Source organism: Salmo trutta, chromosome 39, assembly GCF_901001165.1.
Source record: "Salmo trutta chromosome 39, fSalTru1.1, whole genome shotgun sequence".
Lineage (NCBI taxonomy): Eukaryota > Metazoa > Chordata > Actinopteri > Salmoniformes > Salmonidae > Salmo > Salmo trutta.
In genome coordinates this window covers 21,634,440-21,658,552 of record NC_042995.1, presented here as the reverse complement: position 1 = coordinate 21,658,552, position 24,113 = coordinate 21,634,440, and the positions used below count along the sequence as shown (strand labels likewise).

Sequence of the window (24,113 nt, the reverse complement as noted above, 5' to 3'; positions counted from 1 at the left end):
CGTAGGTGTTGTGCTGCTGTTGACAGCTGAGTAAGCTATAATGCCTAGCTAACGTTAGCTGACTAAAACAATCAGTCGCACGTTTTGTCTAGTTAGCTGGGCTAATATCTAACATCTTTTGACAAAGATGTACATAAAACACAAAATTCCAAACTGATTAGATCACACAAACATTGATCATGGACAGACATCTAAACACAACCTCTAAACCGGAAGTGTTTGTGCTACAAATTCACTACTGGTTTTTATTTTAGGTTAGCGCCTACGTTCTTATTATACCTCAGCGAGCGCATAACGCCACCTGGTGTAGTCAGTGATGTGTAGAACATTATCTTGGCACTCCTCAATTGTACCAAATATTTTGGAAGCTATAGAAAGTCATTTATTAATGTCTACATTCGTTTTTGAAACGTTTATTACAGACACCTTAATTTAAAAAAAATATATATATATTTCACCTTTATTTAACCAGGTAGGCAAGTTGAGAACAAGTTCTCATTTACAACTGCGACCTGGCCAAGATAAAGCAAAGCAGTTCGACAACATACAACAACACAGAGTAACACATGGAATAAACAAACATACAGTCAATAATACAGTAGAAAAATAAGTCTATATACAATGTGAGCAAATGAGGTGAGATAAGGGAGGTAAAGGCAAAAAAGGCCATGGTGGCAAAGTAAATACAATATAGCAAGTAAAACACTGGAATGGTAGATTTGTAGTAGAAGAAAGTGCAAAGTAGAAATAAATAATGGGGTGCAAAGGAGCAAAAATAAATACAGTAGGGGAAGAGATAGTTGTTTGGGCTAAATTATAGATGGGCTATGTACAGGTGCAGTGATCTGTGAGCTGCTCTGACAGCTGGTGCTTAAAGCTAGTGAGGGAGATAAGTGTTTCCAGTTTCAGAGATTTTTGTAGTTCATTCCAGTCATTGGCAGCAGAGAACTGGAAGGAGAGACGGCCAAAGGAGGAATTGGCTTTGGGGGTGACCAGAGAGATATACCTGCTGGAGCGCGTGCTACAGGTGGGTGCTGCTATGGTGACCAGTGAGCGGAGATAAGGGGGGACTTTACCTAGCAGGGTCTTGTAGATGACCTGGAGCCAATGTGTTTGGCGATGATTATGAAGCGAAGGCCAGCCAACGAGAGCGTACAGGTCGCAGTGGTGGGTAGTATATGGGGCTTTGGTGACAAAACGGATGGCACTGCAGTCTATCCAGTTTGTTGAGTTGGGTATTGGAGGCTATTTTGTAAATGACATCGCCCCCCCCCCCAAAAAAAAACATGTAATATGTCCTTGAAACATTTAATTGAAATACTGTAGAATTCCATTCATTCTTATGGAGGACTACTCTTACTAGGGAGTGCCAATATGGCCGACCAGTGGCTTCAAAGCCTCTCAATGGACAATAAATTGCAAAATACAATCTAGGGTTTATATACGTCATTGGGTGTAGCAAAGTGAATTTGTCTGTGAGCTGGCCGATTTTGCATAATATACATACAATATTCTGTAGAACTACTAAAGCAAATAGTAGGCCTAAATTAAGCAAATTATTTTCTGTCTAAAGACAATTCCAGGATAAAGTTTAAACCCAAATAAATGACAATAAATACTTTTGTTAGTCAAGATGTGGAAATGTTTTAAAAGAAAGACATATTATAGATTTTTTTGGGGGGGGGGGATCATGATGTATTAAACAGCTCACTGTTAGTGCAAAACAGCCCAAAGCCCTCCTCAAAAAAGTAAAGTTTAACTTAGACTTTACTCTGGCTAAATCAACACAGATCTCTCTCTCTCTCTCTCTCTCTCTCTCTACCATGTTAACCAAACATCTTGCACACGTTTTGGACACATTAAACATGAAGGCTCTTCTAATATGGGTTGTTTTGCTGAACTTTTACAAACTCCTTAAGACAAGTGACTGCACTTCAACACAGTAAGTTTCCCACAATAAACATTGTCATAATTGTTTAGGAGACTTTGCTTAACCTAAATGAAAAATAGATGCGTTTGATTGATAGATCCAGAAGGACTACCACATGATCACATTTACTCTTTCCACGTATATCCTCCTTCACGTTTTCTGTATTTTAAAAAAAGTAGAATTGAAGTGATCATTGACATGAAGTTGACGTCGTTGACATGATTTAAGGAATTCACAAGAAATCATGAGATGACAGGATACATTTAAACCCATGCATTTGCTATAATACGGAACTGTAATGAATAACAAACGCATCTGGGAAGGATAACACTTCAATTTGCTCAATTTGCCATTGGCTCAATTTACCCCAAGGCAAACATTTGGACTATATTAGCCCACACAGCTACAAGGATGCACTTCCATGCTAGGTTTAAGATCTCATATTTAAGCTTATAGAGACCCCAACTGGTGTATAGGACAGTATTAAAATGATCTACATTGGTTTAGATACAAGCCTCATGAAACCTCTAACCCAGGCCTGGGCAAAGGCCTGCCCGGGGCAGTAGACGGCCCGCGGAATCATGCTCTGATCAAGTTTTGAAAAACGTATTTGTTATTCAAATTAAAAGCCCAATGAATACCCGCCTTTGTGTAATGATTTAACCATTTATTCTGAAGGCACGTATAAATAACAACTGCACGAGGACAGACAGTGACTGACAGGCTGACACACGTCACAATTACAATTGCGCCAAAATGTTACTAAACTTTAATACATCCAAAAGATTCAATATCAACAGAAGTGTACGAAAGGGATGCCCAATTTCGCCATTTGTATTCATTTTGGTTGTGGAACATCTATCTCTAGATATTCAGAATAATGCAAATCGGTATGGCTTAACCATTTTTTAACAAAGAAATCAACATTTTCCAACTGGCTGATGATACTACTCAGGTCGTCCATGTCCTTAATGCCATCACTGAATTCTCTATTGCATCAGGATTAAAACTGAATGTTTCTAAATGTGAAATATTGTTTATATGATTCCGATGATAAAGAAATAGAAAATATTCCTGTAAAAGACTGTTAAATATTTACGAATACACCTGTCAAAAAAAACACTTAGTCAGACAACATATGATTTTCTCTCCTAAAATTAAGAAAACAAAAAATATATTTAATAATTGGCTACAAAGGAATCTTTCTGTACTTGGGAGAGTACTTCTGTCCAAGGCAGAGGGACTGTCTCGCTTTGTGTACCCCACATTATCTTTATTTGTAAATCCCTCTACTTGTAAAGAGATCAACAAGACCTTTCTTGACTTCAACTGGAAAAATAAGTCTCATAAAAGAGTTGAAGGAGGTCTGGAAGTGTTGGATTTTGTTGACATAAATAACACTTTCAAGATCAACTGGTTGAAAATATGTTTGATCAATACTGATTCAATATGATATTTAATTCCAAATAATGTGTTTAAGTTTGGAGGTCAATTTTTACTGAAATGTAATTATATTCCTGAAAGATTACGCGCTAAATTGACTAGGTTTCACCAGCAAGCTTTAATGGCAAGGAAAATATGTTCCTGCACAAATTTTCCCCCACATAAAGCTCTTTTGTGGAATAATTTAGACATAACTGTAACGAATAAGTCATTGTTCTACCCCAGCTGGCATGAGAGGAATATTGACTTTGTTCTTTATGTTTTTGACAACACAGGTAATATTCTTACATATGAACTATTTATAACATTGAATGAGTTTCCAATACCTTTCAGAGAGTTTATTTCTGTGATCAAAGCCATTCCCAGTGGTCTAACTACACTAATGAAAACTCATCTTAGCTTTGGTAATGATCACAAAGCTTATCCAGAACTAAGTTTGGAAGGTGTGTCACGGTTGTCGTAAGGAGAAGCGGACCAAAGTGCAGCGTGTGTGTTGTTCCACATTTTATTTACACTGTGAAACTATGCAATACATAAACTAAAGAACAAAACAAACCATGACGCAGAGGTGAAACATACACTACTCAAAAACAATCTCCCACAAACCCAGGTAAAAAAAAAAACTACTTAAGTATGATCTCCAATTAGAGACAACGAGGACCAGCTGCCTCTAATTGGAGATCATCCCAAACAAAACCCAACATAGAAATACAAAACTAGAACATGACAACATAGAAATAGGAAACATAGAATAGAACAAAGAACTACAAATCTCGAATGCCCACCCAAATCACACCCTGACCTAACCAAAATAGAGAAACAAAACGTCTCTGGTCAGGGCGTGACAGTACCTCCTCCCCAAAGGTGCGGACTCCCGGCCGCAAACCTGAACCTATAGGGGAGGGTCCGGGTGGGCATCTACCTATGGTGGCGGCTCCGGTTCGGGGCGTAGCCCCCGCTCTGCCCGCTGATCCCTCTGCTTTTGTGTCGCGGGAGGAACCAGATCGTGGATCATCGCCATCGCCGGAAGCTCTGAACCGTGGATTGTCGCTCGATGAACCGGGCCGTAGATCATCGCCGGAGGATCCCGGACTGTGGGCCGTCTCAGGAGGTTCCGGACTGGGGGCCGTCTCAGGAGGTTCCGGACTGGGGGCCGTCTCAGGAGGTTCCGGACTGGGAACTGTCGCCGGAAGCTCCGGACAGGAAATGCTCACTGGAGGCCTGATGCATTGGGCTGGCACAGGTGGTGCCAGACTGGTAACACGCACCTCAGGGCGAGTGCGGGGAGCAGGAACAGGGCATACCAGGCTGGATAGACTCACTGGAGGCCGGGTACAAGGGGCAGGTACAGGATATACTGGGCCGTGGAGGCGCACCGGAGGTCTCAGGGGTAGAGCTGGCACAACCCGTCCTGGCTGGATGCTCAACCTAGCTCGACAAATGAGGGGCGCGGGCACAGATCGCACCGGCCTGTGAATGCGCACTGGCGACACAGTGCGCATCACCGCATAACACGGTGCTTGCTTCGTCACTTGCTCCCCACGGTAAGTAGGCTCAGGTCTCCAACCAGACTCTGCCAATCTCCCCGTGTGCCCCCCCCAAAACAATTTTTGGGGGCTACCTCTCGCACTTGCCTCGTGGTTGGTATAGTGCCTCGTAATATCGCCGCTCCACTTTCGCTACCTCAATTTCCTCTTTAGGACGGCGATACTCCCCATCCTGCCTCCAGGGTCCTTTCCCGTCCAATATCTCCTCCCAAGTCCATTTGTCCTGCTGATCATGCTGCTTGGTCCTTTGGTGGTGGGAGATTCTGTCACGGTTGTCGTAAGGAGAAGCGGACCAAAGTGCAGCGTGTGTGTCGTTACACATTTTATTTACACTGTGAAACTATGCAATACATAAACTAAAGAACAAAACAACAAACCGTGACGCAGAGGTCAAACATACACTACTCAAAAACAATCTCCCACAAACCCAGGTAGAAAAAAAACCCTACTTAAGTATGATCTCCAATTAGAGACAACGAGGACCAGCTTCCTCTAATTGGAGATCATCCCAAACAAAACCCAACATAGAAATACAAAACAAGAACATGACAACATAGAAATAGAAAACATAGAAAATAACAAAGAACTACAAATCTCGAATGCCCACCCAAATCACACCATGACCTAACCAAAATAGAGAAACAAAACGTCTCTTTCAGGTCAGGGCGTGACAGTGTGAGCTTACTTGAAAAATCTTGTTTTAATAAGACAAATTCTCCATTCACAGAACCAACTTACATCTAGAGGAACATTTTCCTGGAACATGCGTATTCCTGACATTGTCTGGAAAAAGCTTGGTTAAGGCCTTACAAATATTGTATACCAAACAAATTTAAGGAAGTGCACTTTAAAATTCTACATGAGATATATCCATGTAATTCTATGTTGTCCAAGGTGAGAATCTGACTCACTTGTTCTTTGAATGTAAATTTGTGTCAGCATTTTGGGAAAACCTTGCAGAATACTTACTTACCATTATGAACACTACCCATGTTTTTGACATAAAGAATATAATGTTACTATTGCAATGATAACAAGACCATTGCAATTATTGTGATTTTTTTACTCTTGTTGCCAAATACTTTATACACAAACAAAAATTCCAGAATTCTATACCAAAATTACACATATTTTTGATTGAATTTAATTATCTTGTTAAGAATTTATCCCTTGCGAATAACAACAAGAATAACATCTTCCTGATCATTATAATGAGATTCTTTCAGAGTGAACACAATTTCACTAGAATTGTTCATTTTTTTAAAATTATTTTATTATTTAGTTGATATTTTTTGTATGTTTAGTATTTTCTTGTTAATACCTGTGTTTTGTTTTTTTAGACATGTTTGATGTAGCAATGTAAGTTGATTTTTGTATTATGAATAAACATTTATAAAAAAGAAAAAAATAATAATAAAAAAGAAAAAGGGAAGAAGACAATGAATGTAGGATGTTCTAGCAAGAGTGGACATGGAACAATTTCTTTATTGAGGTATCAGGGAAAGCTGTGTGCTTGGTGTGCAAAGAGAGCATCGCTGTCTTGAAAGACTACAACTTGTCCCGACACTTCCAGGCGAAGCATGAAGAGAAATATAGGAATATGTCTTCTGAGCAGAGGGCAAGTGCATCGAAGGAGTTGCTTTCTCAGTTGCAAAAGCAGCAAGGACTTTTCACAAAACTGCATTCAGCAAACGACGGAATTGCGGGAGCTAGCCATGACTCTGCAGCAATACTTTGCGCGGCCAAGAAAGAGCTGTTTGAAAATATTTCCCTGTCAAGACGAACAGTGACGCGGCATGTTGAGGACATCGCAGAGAATATGGAACAACAGTTGAAATTGACGTGACAGTTGTTGATATTCTTACGAGGCGTAACCCCAGACGTTGAAATTACAGAGAAGCTTGCTTCAGTGCAGTCAATGAAGAGCACAATCCCAGGGAACGATTTATTGGAGGAGGTTAATAAGTGTGTGTCAAAGCTGTAACTGAGTTTTGGAAAGTTATCCAGTGTGACCACTGATGGGTGCCAAAACTTGCAACTCCATCAGGAGGTGCTCTGTAAATGTGTTCTGAAAATGAGCCATGTTGTGGATACAGTCACTAAAGTGATACACTTCATAAGAGCTAAATCTTTAAACCACAGGCAGTTTCTCATGTTGGAAGAGACAGAGTCGGGTCATGCAGATCTCCCCGAACAAAACGAACGTGAGATGGCTGAGTTTGGGGAAGGTGCGTAAAAGGATGTGGGACCTGAAGTCGGAGATTTCTGAGTTTTTGCAAATGAAAGGAAAATATGTGGAAAATGACATGCTGTTGGTTTCCTCTCCTTTCACCTTCAATGTGGATAACACTCCCACTGACCTGCAACTTGAGCTTATCGATCTTCAGTCTGATGCAGTGATTGGAGAACTATTCAAAACAATGTCACTGACGAGGTTCTATGCATCTCTCGATGAACAACATTGTTCAAAGATTAGGAGTCATGCTCAGAAGATGCTTATACTGTTTGGGTCAACCTATGTATGTGAACAGACATTTTCAGTGATGAAATATAACAAGTCAAGGCACAGATCATCTCTTACTGAATCTCACCTCTCAGCAATCCTGCGCATAGCGACGTCAGAAACTACACCTGACTTCACTGCTCTAGTCAATGCCCATCAGAGACTTCACTCCTCACACTGATTGAGGAGTTTAAATGTAATGTTGAGCTCTCTTTCTTTCTTGTGTTTTTGTGCATACCGTTAACAAGAGTTCTGTCCGTGGTGCTGAATGCACAGTGTACTTTTCCCTCCGTGTAGTTCATTGCATGTTTAATAATGAAAATACCTCCCAAAAGGAGAACATGGATGTGGTTTATTTCTCTTCATGTTAAAAAAGTAAAATAAGTAGCATATCTGGATGTGATTTACAGTAGATATATCTGTCAACACAGTCATACACATGATGTATAATCCTGTAATATGATTCTGGACCACGATTTCAAAAATATATTCTAATATGGCCCTCCATGGAAATAATTGCCCAGGCCTGCTCTAACCAAGTAAACTAATTTGACTTGGTGAAAATCAGTTACATTTTTACAAACTTGCTTACCACTTTTTCCATGTGGTTTATTCCTTCACAGATTCCATGAAATGATAACCTCTTTCGACATATTTGGTCAAAAATATTAATTTCTAGAAACAAGGGTGGCTCAACTTACCCCTTTGGCTCAACTTACCTCACTCTCCCCTACATCTCAATAGTCTAGTGACCTCATCTCCTTTCCTATGTGGAGATGAACAGGAGACGAGAAAAGGAAGCCACATTAGCCTATTTTTCCTTTGTCTTTCACAGTAACCAAGTACTCTCAATCCAAGTCACAACACAGCAACAAGCAGATATTGTGAGGAACATATCCAGCCAATATGAGGTACAATAATGATGTGATAATAAACTAATAAATCACTTCTGTTTAAAAATAACTTTTCACTTCACTGGTCTTGAACCAAGAACATTGTGCAATTACTATTTTTGTTTCTGTAATAGGTTACAGTGTGTTGTTTTCAGACTTCATGTTACACGCAATTAGGATGCATTCTTTTTCAAGTTTATTCATGCGTTTGTGTGTGTGTGTTTGTGTGTGTCTCCCAGACAGTTTTGTGGTCACCTGTTTCACCTGAGCACATCGGAGCAGACACTGAGGTGCACCTGTTTGTTCCTGCCAACAACTTGGGGACTGTCACAGACCTGATGCAGACACACCACCTAACACACCAGTATGTCATGTGATCAGTGCTCATATTTTAGCAAGACTAGCAACTTTAACACAATACCTAACTGCCTCGTCAAAAAGTTCAGATTTCTTGGCTTAATGGCTAAGGTGTTGGGTTTATAGTAGCAAGATCTTGAGTTCAAGCCCCGGTTTGGACTACCAGCCGACTTCGCTTAAACTTCAATATTGATTTTGCTATGTTATGCCCTTACGGTCATATCCATGATATAAGCTTTCAGTATTATGAAATGCATGTAGAATGTTTTTAATAGTTCAGAGAAATCCCCAAGAGTAAGAATGTGTGTTTGTTTCAGAGTGCTACTGGACAACACAGAGGAACTGATCGAGATGCAGACCAGGAATGAATCGTCAGACCCTCGAAGCAGCGTATCTTATTATGATCGATACCATTCTCTGGAGGACGTAAGAGACCTGATTGTGTCATGTCATTACCTAACGTTATTAACATAACCTTAATGTAATGTAACAACATCATCTCAATGTAACATCCCATTAACATTACTTTAACGTCATAACCTTTTCTGGGCCCGTATTCATACAGCGTCTCAGCGTTAGAGTGCTGATCTAGGATCGTTATGATGCTTCTTAGATAGTAACATTATATGGCCAGGGGCAGCTGGTCCTAGATCAGTTATACTACTGTGAAACATTTTATGAATACAAGGCTCTGGTCATTTGTGATCCCAGCTAGTAGATGTCAAGTATGTTTTTATTATGAAAATGTTATCGTGCTGTCTCTTTTATAGATATACTGTTGGATCAACAAGACTGCCCAGGAACACCCAGACATGGTCAAAGTCATCCTGATTGGCTCATCGTATGAAAAACGCCCACTTTACGTTCTCAAGGTTCCCCAAGCTGCCTTTTTAGCAATGATTCATACAATTATTATATTTTTAAATAATGTCATACTCATTTTATAGGTCATAGTCATTTTATACTGATCAAATTATTGATTTTCTCTGTTGTCTTTTTCAGTTGTCTGGACGACAAGAGAGAGCTGAAAAGAGAGCTATGTGGATTGACTGTGGCATTCATGCTAGAGAATGGATCTCCCCAGCTTTCTGCCTGTGGTTTGTGCAATATGTCAGTACCATGTTCCTAAAACCCCGATTCTCTACCAACTTATATTCTATCTATTCTGATAGGCCATACTGTATAGATCTTTGGCAATATAGCATCTTCATAACTCATTGGTTATGAAGTACAATTGAACATTTTTATGATGGCTCTGGAATTGTATTAAATCGTATTGCACACAATTTTGATTTGGAACATAGACAGCTATATTAAAATGTGTTTCCTGCACAACTTTTCCCCACATAAAGCTCTTTTGTGGAATAACTCAGACATAACTGTAAGGAAAAGTCATTGTTCTACCCCATCTGGCATGAGAGGAATATTGACTTTGTTCTTGATGTTTTTGACATCAGGGGTATTATTGTTACATATGAACAATTTCTAACATTGAATGATTTTCCAATACCTTTCTGAGAGTTTATTTCTGTGATCAAAGCCATTCCCAGTGGTCTAACTACACCAATGAAAACTCATCTTAGCTTTGGTAATGATCACAAAGCCACTATTTTGATTTGGAACATAGACAGCTATATTAAAATGTTGAATCTTCCTTGTGCTCTTTCCTCAGTCCTTGAATTTCTATAATCTAAACAATGATATCACTGAGATGCTGAACAGTATGGACATCTATGTGCTGCCTGTCATGAACCCGGATGGATACAAGTACACATGGACAACGGTAAAGAATAAGGCAATTAATAAGATGTATCGAAATTGAGTCAGTGGCTGCGTTCCAAGACGACAACATTGCAGACGTGGTATTGACCAATAGTCGTCTGCTACCTCATGGACTGCGCAGTTGGGCGTCAGATTGCTATATGAAGTGTTTAGCTCATATCCCACGATCCAGTGAGATCTGGCATGATTCTGCAATGTAGTCAGTCTGGAATGCTGCCAGTGCCTTCAAATATGGCAATCTGAGCCACACAAAAATGGTAATCTCTACGAGCACTGTGCATCATATGGACATACAGTACTTAGTGCATATGAATGATCTCTCAGCCAAGATCAATGATCTAACAAATATATAATTTTAACACAGAGATCCATTCCACTCACCCTTAAACAACTCAACTTAATTTATTCTGCATAATGAATATACAGAATGTCAGAGAGATTTCATATTTTGTGAGTTTACGTCCGTATATGTTTTAGTATATGGCAGTAGGCTATATGTTTTGAGATTATACTGTGTGTGCTCCTTTATTTCACCAGAATCGAATGTGGAGGAAGAATCGTTCCTCGAGCAAGGAAAGTAACTGTGTTGGAACCGACCTCAATAGAAACTTTGATGCAAACTGGTGCAGTAAGTCTGAAATGGGAAATGAACTGGCAGCTTGAGGGCTATTGGTCTCTGATCTCACATACAAACTACTGCCGTTGTTCCCTTGAGCAAGCCTCTTATCCCCAAAATTGCTCTCCATCCAGGGGCGTTGCACTGCTACTGACTCTGTGTCGCTCAACGTGTGTGTGTCTGTGCTTCTGGGGGTGTTGGGGAAAAAGGCATTCTAACCAAATGAAAAATAAACGTTCTATTATATTGCGTCTGCAGCGAAGGGAGCCTCCAACAGGCCCTGTGATGAGATATACTGTGGCCAGTTCCCAGAGTCGGAGCCTGAGGCAGAAGCCGTGGCTAACTTCTTGCGCAGCCACAAAGACTCGGTAAAGCTCTACCTCTCCATCCATTCCTATGGTCAGATGCTGCTCTTCCCATACTCCTGCTCCAATGAGGAGGTGCCTAACCACGCCGAGTTGGTGAGTTGTTGGGAGCGATGAATGGGTGGATGAAACCTAGGGATCACATATTAGGCATTAATTTGCAGTTGATAAGTGTGTTTGTAAGTAGCTAATTAGGCATATATTCTGTATAATTAGCCATTTATTAAGCCTTTTCAGTGTTTTCCTATTCACACAAACAATAATAGGCTAATCATACCTGAAATGGAATAATTAGCTACTTATAAATGCCTATATGGTGATCCATATACTGGTTTTTGATCAGTCAGTAAATATCATAACCCACAAAAATGCTAACCTCCCCTGGTATTGGTAATGGTGAGAGGTTAGAATGTCTTGTGGGTGTCTTTGTGCCTCTAAATGTATAAAATCATCATTATTCACGATTTATTCAGGCTTATCCATAATCATATGTTCAGAAATATATTATATTCTTATTTACAATCAAAGTGACTCCAAATGACGCTACATTATTTACCATTCATTTCTATTGGGCACAAAATCATATTTAACGCATCCAATAAGTTTCTAGAGTCTATAGCTTGAAGTCATTTCGTGCTGGGAATTTGGGACCAAATACTAAACTTTTGACTACTTTAATACACATAAGTGAATTTATCCAAATACTTTTGGTTCCCAAAATTATGTACAAAAAGTTCTGTAAAGTTAATCTGGCAGTCTGCACTTTAACCTCATAATCATTGTATCATTTCAAATCCAAAGTGCTGAAGTACAGAGCCAAAACAGCAAAAAATGTGTCACTGTCCAAATACTCCTGGACCTCACTGTATATTATCAACAACAACAAAAATGTATGAATAGGTAACACTTCATTTTTTTTATTAACTGTGTTCCATTGTTTTTTTAACAGTTTGAGCTTGTACAGGAGGCAGCCATGAAAATCAGAAGATACTACAGGAACAACTACAAATATGGCGCATCAGCAAAAACAATATGTGAGTCAGTCATCATCAGAGTTGGGGTCAATTCCATTTAAAATTTTGTCAACTCAGGAAGCATAGGAATGAATGGAATTGACCCCAACCCAGGTCTAAAAAAAAACAAAAACATTGTGATACTCACAGAATTTTCGTCTGTATCACGTAGGTTGGAGAGGTAGGCAGCAAGGTTCAGACAAACCCCTACTGTTGCAAACCAAATGTTGGCTAGAAGCATGGGGATATAATGTTTAGATTATTTTTTCAGTGGAGATTATGTTTATGAATTGCCTGGCTGGACTGTGGGACAGTGGATGCACATTGATAATTCAAATAGAAATGTTATCATTACGCGGGAATTATCATGAATAACTCCTGGCTATCACCATCCAGGATCCAAATATACCGTTTTATACAACCTGGTCTCAGAACATTTCGTATTATTCTGTAAGTAAATCCGTTAGTATGATATGTTACTTTCGTATAGTATGTATTAATTTGTCCATCACCAAATTCATTACACTGAACAAAAATCTAAACACAACATACAACAATTTCAAAGATTTTACTGAGTTACAATTTATATAAGGAAATCAGTTAATGTAAATAAATGAATTAGGCCCTAATCTATGTATGACTGGGAATATAGATATGCATCTGTTGGTCACAGATACCTTAAACAAAAAAAAGGTAGGGGCGTGGATCAGAAAACCAGTCAGTATCTGGTATGACCACCATTTGCCTCATGCAGCGCAACACATCTCCTTCGCATAGAGTTGATCAAGCTGTTGATTGTGGCCTGGGGAATGTTGTCCCACTCCTCTTCAAAGGCTGTGCAAAGTTGTTGGATGTTGGCGGGAACTGGAACAGGCTGTCGTACACGTCGATCCAGAGCATCCCAAACATGCTCAATTGTGAGTATGCAGGCCATGGAAAAACTGGGACATTCTCAGCTTCCAGGAATTGTGTACAGATCCTTGCGACATTAGTCCGTGCATTATCATCCTGAAACATTATCAATCCTATGATTATTCGACTACACAGCTAATTCCTGCTGTTTATTAACATGGTACTTCATTTTGTTTATCTGTCGGCCCCAGCCTCGAACTCAGGCCCTGTGTGTAGTGAACTGACCCTCTCTGCCCATTCATTGCCATTTACCCGTTGTTGTTGTCTTAGCCGTTTACCCGTTGTTGTCTTACCCGTTGTTGTCTTAGCTCTCCAATCAACATCTGTGATTGCTTTATGCCTCTCGCTAATGTCAATTTGCCTTGTATACTGTTGTTTAGGGCAGCTCTCATCGTTTTATTTTACTGCGGAGCCCCTAGTCCCGCTCAACATGCCTCAGATAGCTCCTTTGTCCCACCCCTCACACATGCGGAGACCGCACCTAGCTTAACTGGCGTCTCCAGAGATGCAACCTCTCTCATCATCACTCAATGCCTAGGTTCACCTCCACTGTACTCGCACCCTACCATACCCTTGTCTGTACATTATGCCCTGAATCTATCCTACCACACCCAGAAATCTGCTCCTTTTATTCTTTGTTCCCAACGCACTAGACGACCAGTTCTTATAGCCTTTAGCTGTACCCTCATCCTACTCCTCTGTTCCACTGGTGATGTAAATGTTAACCCAGGCCCTGTGGGTCCCCAGGCGCTCTCATTTGTTGACTTCTGTAACCATAAAAGCCTTGGGTTCATGCATGTTAACATCAGAAGCCTCCTCCCTAACTTTGCTTTATTCACTGCTTTAGCACACTCCGCCAACCCTGATGTCCTAGCCGTGTCTGAATCCTTGTTTAGGAAGGCCACCAAAAATTCTGAAATTTCCATCCCCAATTACAACATTTTCCGTCAAGATCGAACTGCTAAAGGTGGCGGAGTTGCATTCTACTGTAGAGCTAGCCTGCAGATTGTGTCGTACTATTCAGGTCTATGCCCAAACAGTTCGAGTTTCTACTTTTAAAAATCCATCCATCAGAAATAAGTCCCTCACTGTTGCCGCTTGTTATAGAGCCCCCTCAACTCCCAGCTGTGCCCTGGACACCATATTTGAATTGATTGCCCCACATCTATCGTCAGAGTTCGTACTGTTAGGTGACCCAAACTGGGATATGCTTAACACCCCGGCCTTCCTACAATCTAAGCTAGATGCCCTCAATCTCACACAAATTGTCAAGGAACCTACCATGTACAACCCCAAATCCGTAAACATGGCACCCTCATAGATATCATCCTGACCAACTTGCCCTCTAAATACACCTCTGCTGTTTTCAATCAGGATCTCAGCGATCACTGCCTCATTGCGTCCGTAATGGGTCCGTGGTCAAACGACCACCCTTCATCCCTGTCAAACGCTCCCTAAAACAGTTCTGCAAGCAGGCCTTTCAAATCGACCTGGCCCGGGTATCCTGGAAGGTTATTGACCTCATCCCATCAGTAGATGATGCCTGGTTGTTCTTTAAAAGTGCTTTCCTCACCATCATAAATAAGCATGCCCCTTTCAAAAATGTAGAACAAAGAACAGATATAGCCTTTGGTTCACTCAAGACTTGACTGCCCTTGACCGGCACAAAAACATCCTGTGGCGTACTGCACTAGCATCGAATAGTCCCCACGATATGCAACTTTTCAGGGAAGTCAGGAACCAATATACACAGTCAGTTAGGAGAGCAAAGGCTAGCTTTTTCAAACAGAAATGTGCAACCTGCAGCACTAATTCCAAAAGGTTTTGGGACACTGTAAAGTCCATGGAGAATAAGAGCACCTCCTCCCAGCTGCCCACTGCACTGAGGCTAGGAAACACTGTCACAACCGATAAATCCACGATAATCGAGAATTACAATAAGCATTTTTCTACGGCTGGCCATGCTTTCCACCTGGCTACCCCAACCCCGGCCAACAGCTCTGTACCCCCCCACAACAACTGGCCTAAGCCCCCCCCCCCCCTCCACCCAAATCCAGACAGCTGATGTTCTGATAGAGCTGCAAAATCTGGATCCCTACAAATTAGCTGGGCTAGACAATCTGGACCTTCTCTTCCTAAAATTATCCGCCGCCATTGTTGCTAACCCTATTACTAGTCTGTTCAAACTCTCTTTCGTATCGTCTGATTGGAAAGATTGGAAAGCGGCCGTGGCCATCCCCCTCTTCAAAGGGGGAGACACTCTAGACCCAAACTGTTACAGACCTATATCCATCCTGTCCTTCCTTTCTAAGTGTAACCGATGTGAAATGGCTAGTTAGTTAGCGGTGGTGCGCGCTAATAGCGTTTCAATCAGTGACGTCACTCGCTCTGAGACCTGAAGTAGGCCGCGGCTTTTGTGGCGCGATGGGTAACGATGCTTCGGTGGGTGTCAGTTGTTGATGTGTGCAAGGGTCCCTGGTTCGAGCCCGGGTTGGGGTGAAGAGAGGGACGGAACCTACACTGTTACATAAAGTCATCAAAAGCCAAGTGAACAAACAGATCACTGACAATTTCGAATTCCACCGTACCTTCTCCGCTATGCAATCCGGTTTCCGAGCTGGTCACGGGTGCACCTCAACCACGCTCAAGGTCCTAAACAATATCATAACCGCCATCGATAAAAGACAGTACTGTGCAGCCATCTTTATCGACCTGGCCAAGGCCTTCGACTCTGTCAATCACCGTATTCTTATCGGCAGACTCAACAGCCTTGGTTTCTCTAATGACTGCCTCGCCTGGTTGACTAACTGTGGCTCAGTTGGTAGAGCATGGTGTTTGCAATGGTGTTTGCAACACCAGGGTTGTGGGTTCGATTCCCACGGGGGGCCAGTATGAAAAAAAAGAAAAAAAAGGTATAAAATTTATTGAAATGTATGCATTCACTACTGTAAGTCGCTCTGGATAAGAGCGTCTGCTAAATGACTAAAACGTAAAAATTTAAATGTTCTCAGATAGAGTTCAGTGTGTCAAATCGGAGGGCCTGTTGTCCGGACCTCTGTTAGTCTCTATGGGGGTGCCACAGGGTTCAATTTCCGGGCCGACTCTTTTCTCTGTATATATATCAATGTTTTCGCTCTTGCTGCGGGTGATTCTTTGATCCACCTCTACGCAGACAACCCCATTCTGTATTCATCTGGCCCTTCTTTGGACACTGTGTTATCAAACCTCCAAACGAGCTTCAATGCCATACAGCACTCCTTCCGTGGCCTCCAACTGCTCTTAAATGCTTGTTTAAAAAAATGGTCCTCGCTACATATTCGTCGCCAAACCCACTGGCTCCAGGTCATCTATAAGTCTTTGCTAGGTAAAGCGCCACCTTATCTCAGCTCACTGGTCACCATAGCAACACCCACCCGTAGCACGCGCTCCAGCAGGTATATTTCACTGGTCATCCCCAAAAACAACACCTACTTTGGCCGCCTTTCCTTCCAGTTCTCTGCTGCCAATGACTGGAACGAATTGCAAAAATCACTGAAGTTGGAGACATATCTCCCTCACTAACTTTAAGCATCAGCTGTCAGAGCAGCTTACCGATGGCTGCAGCTGTACACAGTCCATCTGTAAATAGCCCATCCAACCAACTACATACCTCATCCCCATATTTGTTTTTCTGCTCTTTTGCACACCAGTATTTCTACTTGCATATCCTCATCTGCACATCTATCACTCCAGTGTTAATTGCTAAATTGTAATTACTTCGCCACTATAGCCTATTTATTGCCATACCTCCTTACTTCATTTGCACACACTGTATACAGATTTTTCTATTGTGTTAATGACTGTACATTTGTTTATCCCGTGTATATCTCTGTGCTGTTGTTTTTGTCGCACTGCTTTGCTTTATCTTGGCCAGGTCGCAGTTGTAAATGAGAACTTGTTCTCAACTGGCCTACCTGGTTAAATAAAGGGGAAATAAATAAAAAAATTCAAAACTTGAGGCGATGGTGACGGATAAATGGCACGACAACCCCACCTCCACCGTGGTGCACTCTGTTCACTACGTTGACGACATCAATCCGCTCGCCCACACTGCCATCTGCCCAGTACAGTTGAAACCAGGATTCATCCGTGAAGAGCACACTTCTCCAGTGTGCCATTGGCCATCGAAGGTGAGCATTTGCCCACTGAAGTCGGTTAAGACGCCAAACTGCAGTCAGGTCAAAACTCTGGTGAGGACGACAAGCATGCAGATGAGCTTCCCTGAGAGAGTTTCTGACAGTTTGTCCAGAAATTCTTTGGTTGTGCAAACCCACAGTTTCATCAGCTGTCCGGGTGGCTGGTCTCAAACAATTCCGCAGGTGAAGAAGCTGGATGTGGAGGTCCTGGGCCGACGTGGTTACATGTAGTCTGTGGTTGTGAGGCCGGTTGGACATACTGCCAAGTGCTCTAAAACGACATTGGAGGAGGCTTATGGTAGAGAATTTAACATTCAATTCTCTAGCTCTGGTGGACATTCCTACAGTCAGCATGCCAATTGCATGCTCCCTCAAAACGTCCCCTCAACTTGAGACATCTGTGGCATTGTGTGTTATGACAAAACTGCAGATTTTAGAGTGGACTTTTATTGTCCCCAGCACAAGGTGCACCTTTGTAATGATCATGCTGTTTAATCAGCTTCTTAATATGCCACATGAATTATCTTAGAATCAAATCAAATTTTATTGGTCGCGTACACATGGTTAGCAGATGTTAATGCGAGTGTAGCAAAATGCTTGTGCTTCTAGTTCCGACCGTGCAGTAATATCTAACAAGTAATCTAAGAATTTCACAACAGCTACCTTGTACACACAAGTGTAAAGGAATGATTAAGAATATGTACATATAAATATATGGATGAGCGATGGCCGAACGGCATAGGCAAGATGCAGTAGATGGTATAGAGTACAGTATATACATATGAGATGAGTAATGTAGGGTATGTAAACATTATATAAAGTGGCATTGTTTAAGTGACTAGTGATACATTTATTACATCCAATTTTGTATTATTAAAGTGGCTAGAGATTGAGTCTGTATGTTGGCAGAAGCCACTCAGTGTTAGTCTGATGGCCTTGAGATAGAAGCTGTTTTTCAGTCTCTCGGTCCCAGCTTTGATGCACCTGTACTGACCTCGCCTTCTGGATGATAACGGGGTGAACAGGCAGTGGCTCGGGTGGTTGTTGTCCTTGATGATCTTTTTGGTTCTTCCTGTGACATCGGGTGGTGTAGGTGTCCTGGAGGGCAGGTAGTTTGCCCCCGGGGATGCGTTGTGCAGACCTCACTACCCTCTGGAGAACATAACGGTTGTGGGCGGAGCAGTTGCCGTACCAGGCGGTGATACAGCCCGACAGGATGCTCTCTATTGGGCATCTGTAAAAGTTTCTTGGCAAAGGATAAATTCTCATTAACAGGGATATTGTCACGTTGGTATGAAGAGATCAGGAGACAGGTGCAGGAATGCGTAATATGTTTTTTTATTATACCCAAATTACAGCGTGCCATGTAAAGGCACGGGGACGAAGACCATACAAGCACGTATATAAAACACAGGGTAGAAACCCAAACAAAAGAGCGATGAGTACCTCGAATAAATACACAATCGCACAATGATTATCACACGGGACGAGACCCGCAATCATCTGCACAATATACAGCTGAAGTCGGAAGTTTACATACACTTAGGTTGGAGTCATTAAAACTCGTTTTTCAACCACTCCACAAATTTCTTGTTAACAAACTATAGTTTTGGCAATTCAGTTAGGACATCTACTTTGTCCATAACACAAGTCATTTTTCCAACAAGTGATTACAGACAGATTGGGGGAAACTGGGGGAGGCTTGCACGCCGAAGAACACCATCCCAACCGTGAAGCACGGGGGTGGCAGCATCATGTTGTGGGGGTGCTTTGCTGCAGGAGGGACTGGTGCACTTCACAAAATAGATGGCATCATGAGGCGGGAAATTAGGTGGATATATTGAAGCAACATCTCAAGACATCAGTCAGGAAGTTAAAGCTTGGTCGCAAATAGATCTTCCAAATGGACAATGACCCCAAGCATACTTCCAAAGTTGTGGCAAAATGGCTTGACAACAAAGTCATGGTATTGGAGTGGCCATCACAAAGCCCTGACCCCAATCCTACAGAAAATTTGTGGGCAGAACTGAAAAAGTGTGTGCGAGCAAGGAGGCCTACAAACCTGACTCAGTTACACCAGCTCTGTCAGGAGGAATGGGCCAAAATTCACCCAACGTATAGATGGAAGCTTGTGGAAGGCTACCTGTAACGTTTGACCCAAGTTAAACAATTTAAAGGCAATGCTACCAAATACTAATTGAGTGTATGTAAACTTCTGACCCACTGGGACTGTGATGAAAGAAATAAAAGCTGAAATAAATCATTCTCTCTACAATTATTCTGACATTTCACATTCTTAAAATAAAGTGGTGATCCAAACTGACCTATGACAGGGAATTCTTACTAGGATTAAATGTCCGGAATTGTGAAAAACTGAGTTTAAATGTATTTGGCTAAGGTGTATGTAAGCTTCCGACTTTAACTATACGTGGCACGAAAGCCAAAACAAACAGCACAGGTACTCACACAAACCAACAGACATAGGAACAATAATCGACCAGACAATGGTAAGCCAAGGGCACACATATACAATTACTAATCAGGGAATAGGGACCAGGTGTGTGTAATGACAGTTCCGGAGGGATCCGTGACAGACATAAACATTTATGCACACAATTTTAGAGAAATAAGATTTTACTGCGTATGAAAAAATTCTGGTGTCTTTTATTTCAGCTCATGAAACATGGAAAGAATAATTTACATGTTGCGTTTATTTTTTTGTTCAGTTTATACAATACCAGTCAAAAGTTTGAACACACCTACTCATTCAAGGTTTTTCTTTATTTTCACTATTTTCTGCATTGTATAATAATAGTGAAGGCATCAAAACTATGAAAAAACATATATGGAATCATGTAGTAACCAAAAAAGTTTTAAACAAAAAAATATTTTAGGTTCTTCAAAGTAGCCACCCTTTGCCTTGATGGCAGCTTTGCACACTCTTGGCATTCTCTCAACCAGCTTCACCTGGAATGCTTTTCCAACAGTCTTGAAGGAGTTCTCACATATGCTGAGCACTTGTTGGCTGCTTTTCCTTCACTCTGCAGTCCAACTCATCCCAAACCATCTCAATTAGGTTGAGGTCAGGTGATTGTGGAGGCCGGGTCATCTGATGCAGCATGGAGGTGTGTTTTGGGTCATTGTCCTGTTGAATAACAAATGATAGTCCCACTAAGCGCAATCTAGATGGGATGGCGTATCGCTGCAGAATGCTGTGGTTGCCATGCTGGTTAAGTGTGCCTTGAATTCTAAATAAATCACAGACAGTGTCACCAGCAAAGCACCATCACACCTCCTCCTCCATGCTTCACCGTGGGGACCACACATGCGGAGATCATCTGTTCACCTACTGTGCGTCTCACAAAGACATGGCATTTGGAAACAAAAATCCCAAATTTGTACTCATCAGACCAAAGGACTGATTTCCACCAGTCTAATGTCCATTGCTTGTGTTTCTTGGCCCAAACAATTATTTTCTTTTTATTACTGTCCTTTAGTAGTCGTTTCTTTGCAGCAATTTGACCATAAAGGCCTTCACGCAGTCTCCTCTGAACAGTTGATGTTGAGATGTGTTTGTTATTTGAACTCTGAAGCATTTATTTGTGCTGCAATCTGAGGTGCAGTTCACTCTAATGAACTTATCCTCTGCAGCAGAGGTAACTCTGTGTCTTCCTTTCCTGTGGCGGTCCTCATGAGAGCCAGTTTCATCATAGCACTTCATGGTTTTTGCGACTGGCACTTGAAGAAACTGACCTTCATGTCTTAAAGTAATGATGGACTGTCATTTATCTTTTCATATTTGAGCTGTTCTTGCCATTACATGGATTTGGTATTTTACCAAATAGCGCTATCTTCTGTATACCACCCCTACCTTGTCACAACACATCTGATTGGCTCAAACGCATTAAGGAGGAAAGAAATTCCACAAATTAACTTTTAACAAGGCACAGCAGTTAATTGAAATGCATTCCAGGTGACTACCTCATGAAGCTGGTTGAGAGAATGCCAAGAGTGTGCAAACCAGCCATCAAGGCAAAGGGTGGCTACTTTGAAGAATAGTTTTTATGTCTTCACTATTATTCTACAATTTAGAAAATAGTACAAATAAACATAAACCCTTGAGTGAGTAGGTGTGTCCAAACTTTTGACTGGTACTGTATGTTACGAATTTGCAAATGGTACAATATGCTACGAATGTGCAAAATGTACAATATTTTTTGAATTTGGTTAAGGAGTTAAGGTTAGGGTTAGCGGAAGGGTTAGCTGAAAGGGTTAGGAGTAAGGGTTAGCTAACATGCTAAGTAGTTGCAAAGTAGAAAAAAAAGTAGTAAGTAGTTGAAAGGTTTCTCATTAGCTAAAAATGATAAACTTCCCATGATGAGATTCAAACTCGCATCCTTTGGGTTGCTAGATGTTCGTGTTACACGCCCACCAGTCCACCCTGACCAACCATCCTACTTTAGTTTTTGCATTAAGCAACCATCGCTCTTATGTAACCATACCAAATGCAACATGTCAGACTAATTTGAGTGTCCCGGATTTACATTTACTATGTTTCATCTAGTCTATGAGACCAGGCTGTTTTCTAATAAAATGCTGCCAATTGCTTTGAAAAGCTTAACAGTCACTACAAAACAAGTTAAATTCCTTGTTCTTCCTTCGTCCTTCTCCAGACGTAGCCCCCGGAGGTTCTGACGACTGGGCCTACAACCTGGGCATCCACTACTCCTTCACCTTTGAGCTGGAGGACCGTGGTCGATATGGTTTCCTCCTACCGCCATCATTCATCTCCAAGGCCTGCAATGAAGCCCTCCTCGCTCTTAAGAGTATCGCTCTCAGAGTCATTCAGAAAAAACAACCCCAACCCTAAATGTCCCTGAGAAGTTGGCTGTGTAAACCTGAGCAGTTTCACGTCTGATTTGGTCCAAAGTAATCCCTTTTATCAAAGTCTATTTTGTGTGCGTGTCTGTCAAACATGATTGTAAATTGTATCATCTTTTTTTTTTTTTAAGGAGTGGGGCAGTCCCAATCATTACATAATTAGTTGTTTGTTGGAGGAGAGGAAAGACGGGGGAGAGAGTGCTGAAATAGCAATGGGTCTGATTCGAACCCATGCTGCAGCAAGCTGTGTTCCACAGGCAGCGGCTTAGACCGCTAGGCCAGCCTAGCGTCACTCTAGCACAGCATTCATGTTTTTGTAGTAAGTAATCATAGACACTAATGAAATCTTTCTTTCAATTCCTTTCTTATTCTTATTATCCTCCTACAGTTTTGAAGCTTTAAACTGTAGTTGTGTTGACAGTTCTCTGTGTGTAGGCTTCTAATGGTGTAACAAAGATGAATATTCCAACAGAAAACAATAATGAAATTAGATATTTAAATGTTGATGTTTTGGCCTTTCTGAGAATGCCAATTTTTACACTGGCTTCCCTTTAGTTTGAAGCATGGCTGGAAAACATAACATCATTGCACTGCTTAGAATACTCTTAACACAGATGTCATTGTCATATACAGGCCGTATAGATAGAAAAAGGACCCCTTTAGGGCCATTGTTGGCCGGTCACGTGCGAGCCGAACTGTCAAAACCTCAGTCGTGTCACTTCAGTGGATCCTCTTAATACATATTGACTTCAATTCTTCAATCACATGTTTAAAACTACAATGCACCGTGGGAAACTAAGGTTGACAGGAGTCACAAGGTGATCAAAGTGTGTTGGTTTCCTCTTCATTGTAGTTGAAAATGTAAAATAGTTCACAATAAATCACACACAGACTAGAGCAGTGCAGGGAACATACACTGCATGACCAAAGGTATGTGGGCGATATACTATATATACAAAAGAATGGACACCCCTTCAAATGAATGGATTCGGCTATTTCAGCCACACACATTGATGACAGGTGAAGAAAATCAAACACACCGCCGTGCAATCTCCATAGACAAACATTGGCAGTAGAATGGCCTTACTGAAGAGCTCAGTGAATTTCAACATGGCACCGTCATAGGGTGTCACCTTTCCAGCAAGTCAGTTCAAATTTCTGCTTAAGCTGCCCCAGTCAACTGTAAGGGCTGTTATTGTGAAGTGGAAAGGTCTAGGAGCAACAGCGGCTCAGCCGCAAAGTGGTAGGCCACACAAGCTCACAGAACGGTACCGCCGAGTGCTGAAGCGTGTAGGGCGTAAAAATCGTCTATTCTCAGAAGCAATGTCAGCACATTAATGACATCGATTTACATGGCCGAGCAGCTGCACACAAGCCTAAGATCACCTTGCGCAATGCCAAGTGTTGGCTGGAGTGGTGTAAAGCTCGCTGCCATTGGACTCTGGAGCAGTGGAAATGGACAAATCAGTGTTTGGCTGATGCCAGGAGAACGCTGCCTGCCCGAATGCATAGTGCCAACTGGAAATTTTGGTGTAGGTGGAATAATGGTCTGGGTCTGTTTTTCATGGTTCGGGCTAGACCCCTTAGTTCCAGTGAAGGGAAATCTTAACGCTACAGCATACAATGACATTCTAGACGATTCTGTGCTTCCAACTTTGTGGCAACAGTTTGGGGAAGACCCTTTCCTGTTTCAGCA

The 24,113-nt window shown here is 41.6% G+C and overlaps 1 protein-coding gene across 1 annotated transcript; it reads left to right on the top strand.

The window, feature by feature from the left end:
* Positions 1–1,805: 1,805 nt before the first annotated feature.
* LOC115179320 (carboxypeptidase B2-like) lies at positions 1,806–22,923 on the top strand. The gene is made up of 11 exons (XM_029740726.1): positions 1,806–1,942; positions 8,259–8,334; positions 8,556–8,680; positions 8,991–9,099; positions 9,444–9,545; positions 9,676–9,783; positions 10,346–10,456; positions 10,993–11,083; positions 11,330–11,532; positions 12,386–12,470; positions 22,210–22,923. The coding sequence occupies exons 1-11, from the start codon at positions 1,824–1,826 to the stop codon at positions 22,404–22,406; spliced, it is 1,326 nt and encodes a 441-aa protein (XP_029596586.1). The 5' UTR covers positions 1,806–1,823; the 3' UTR covers positions 22,407–22,923.
* Positions 22,924–24,113: the final 1,190 nt, after the last annotated feature.

What these genes read in the sequence shown, in the direction of transcription:
- LOC115179320 (XM_029740726.1), top strand. Translation starts at nt 1,824, where the DNA reads ATGTTAACCAAACATCTTGCACACGTTTTGGACACATTAAACATGAAG. An exon ending in AGTGACTGCACTTCAACACA is followed by an intron (nt 1,943 to 8,258) that starts GTAAGTTTCCCA and finishes TGTCTTTCACAG; the next exon opens with TAACCAAGTACTCTCAATCC. An exon ending in GCCCACTTTACGTTCTCAAG is followed by an intron (nt 9,546 to 9,675) that starts GTTCCCCAAGCT and finishes TGTCTTTTTCAG; the next exon opens with TTGTCTGGACGACAAGAGAG.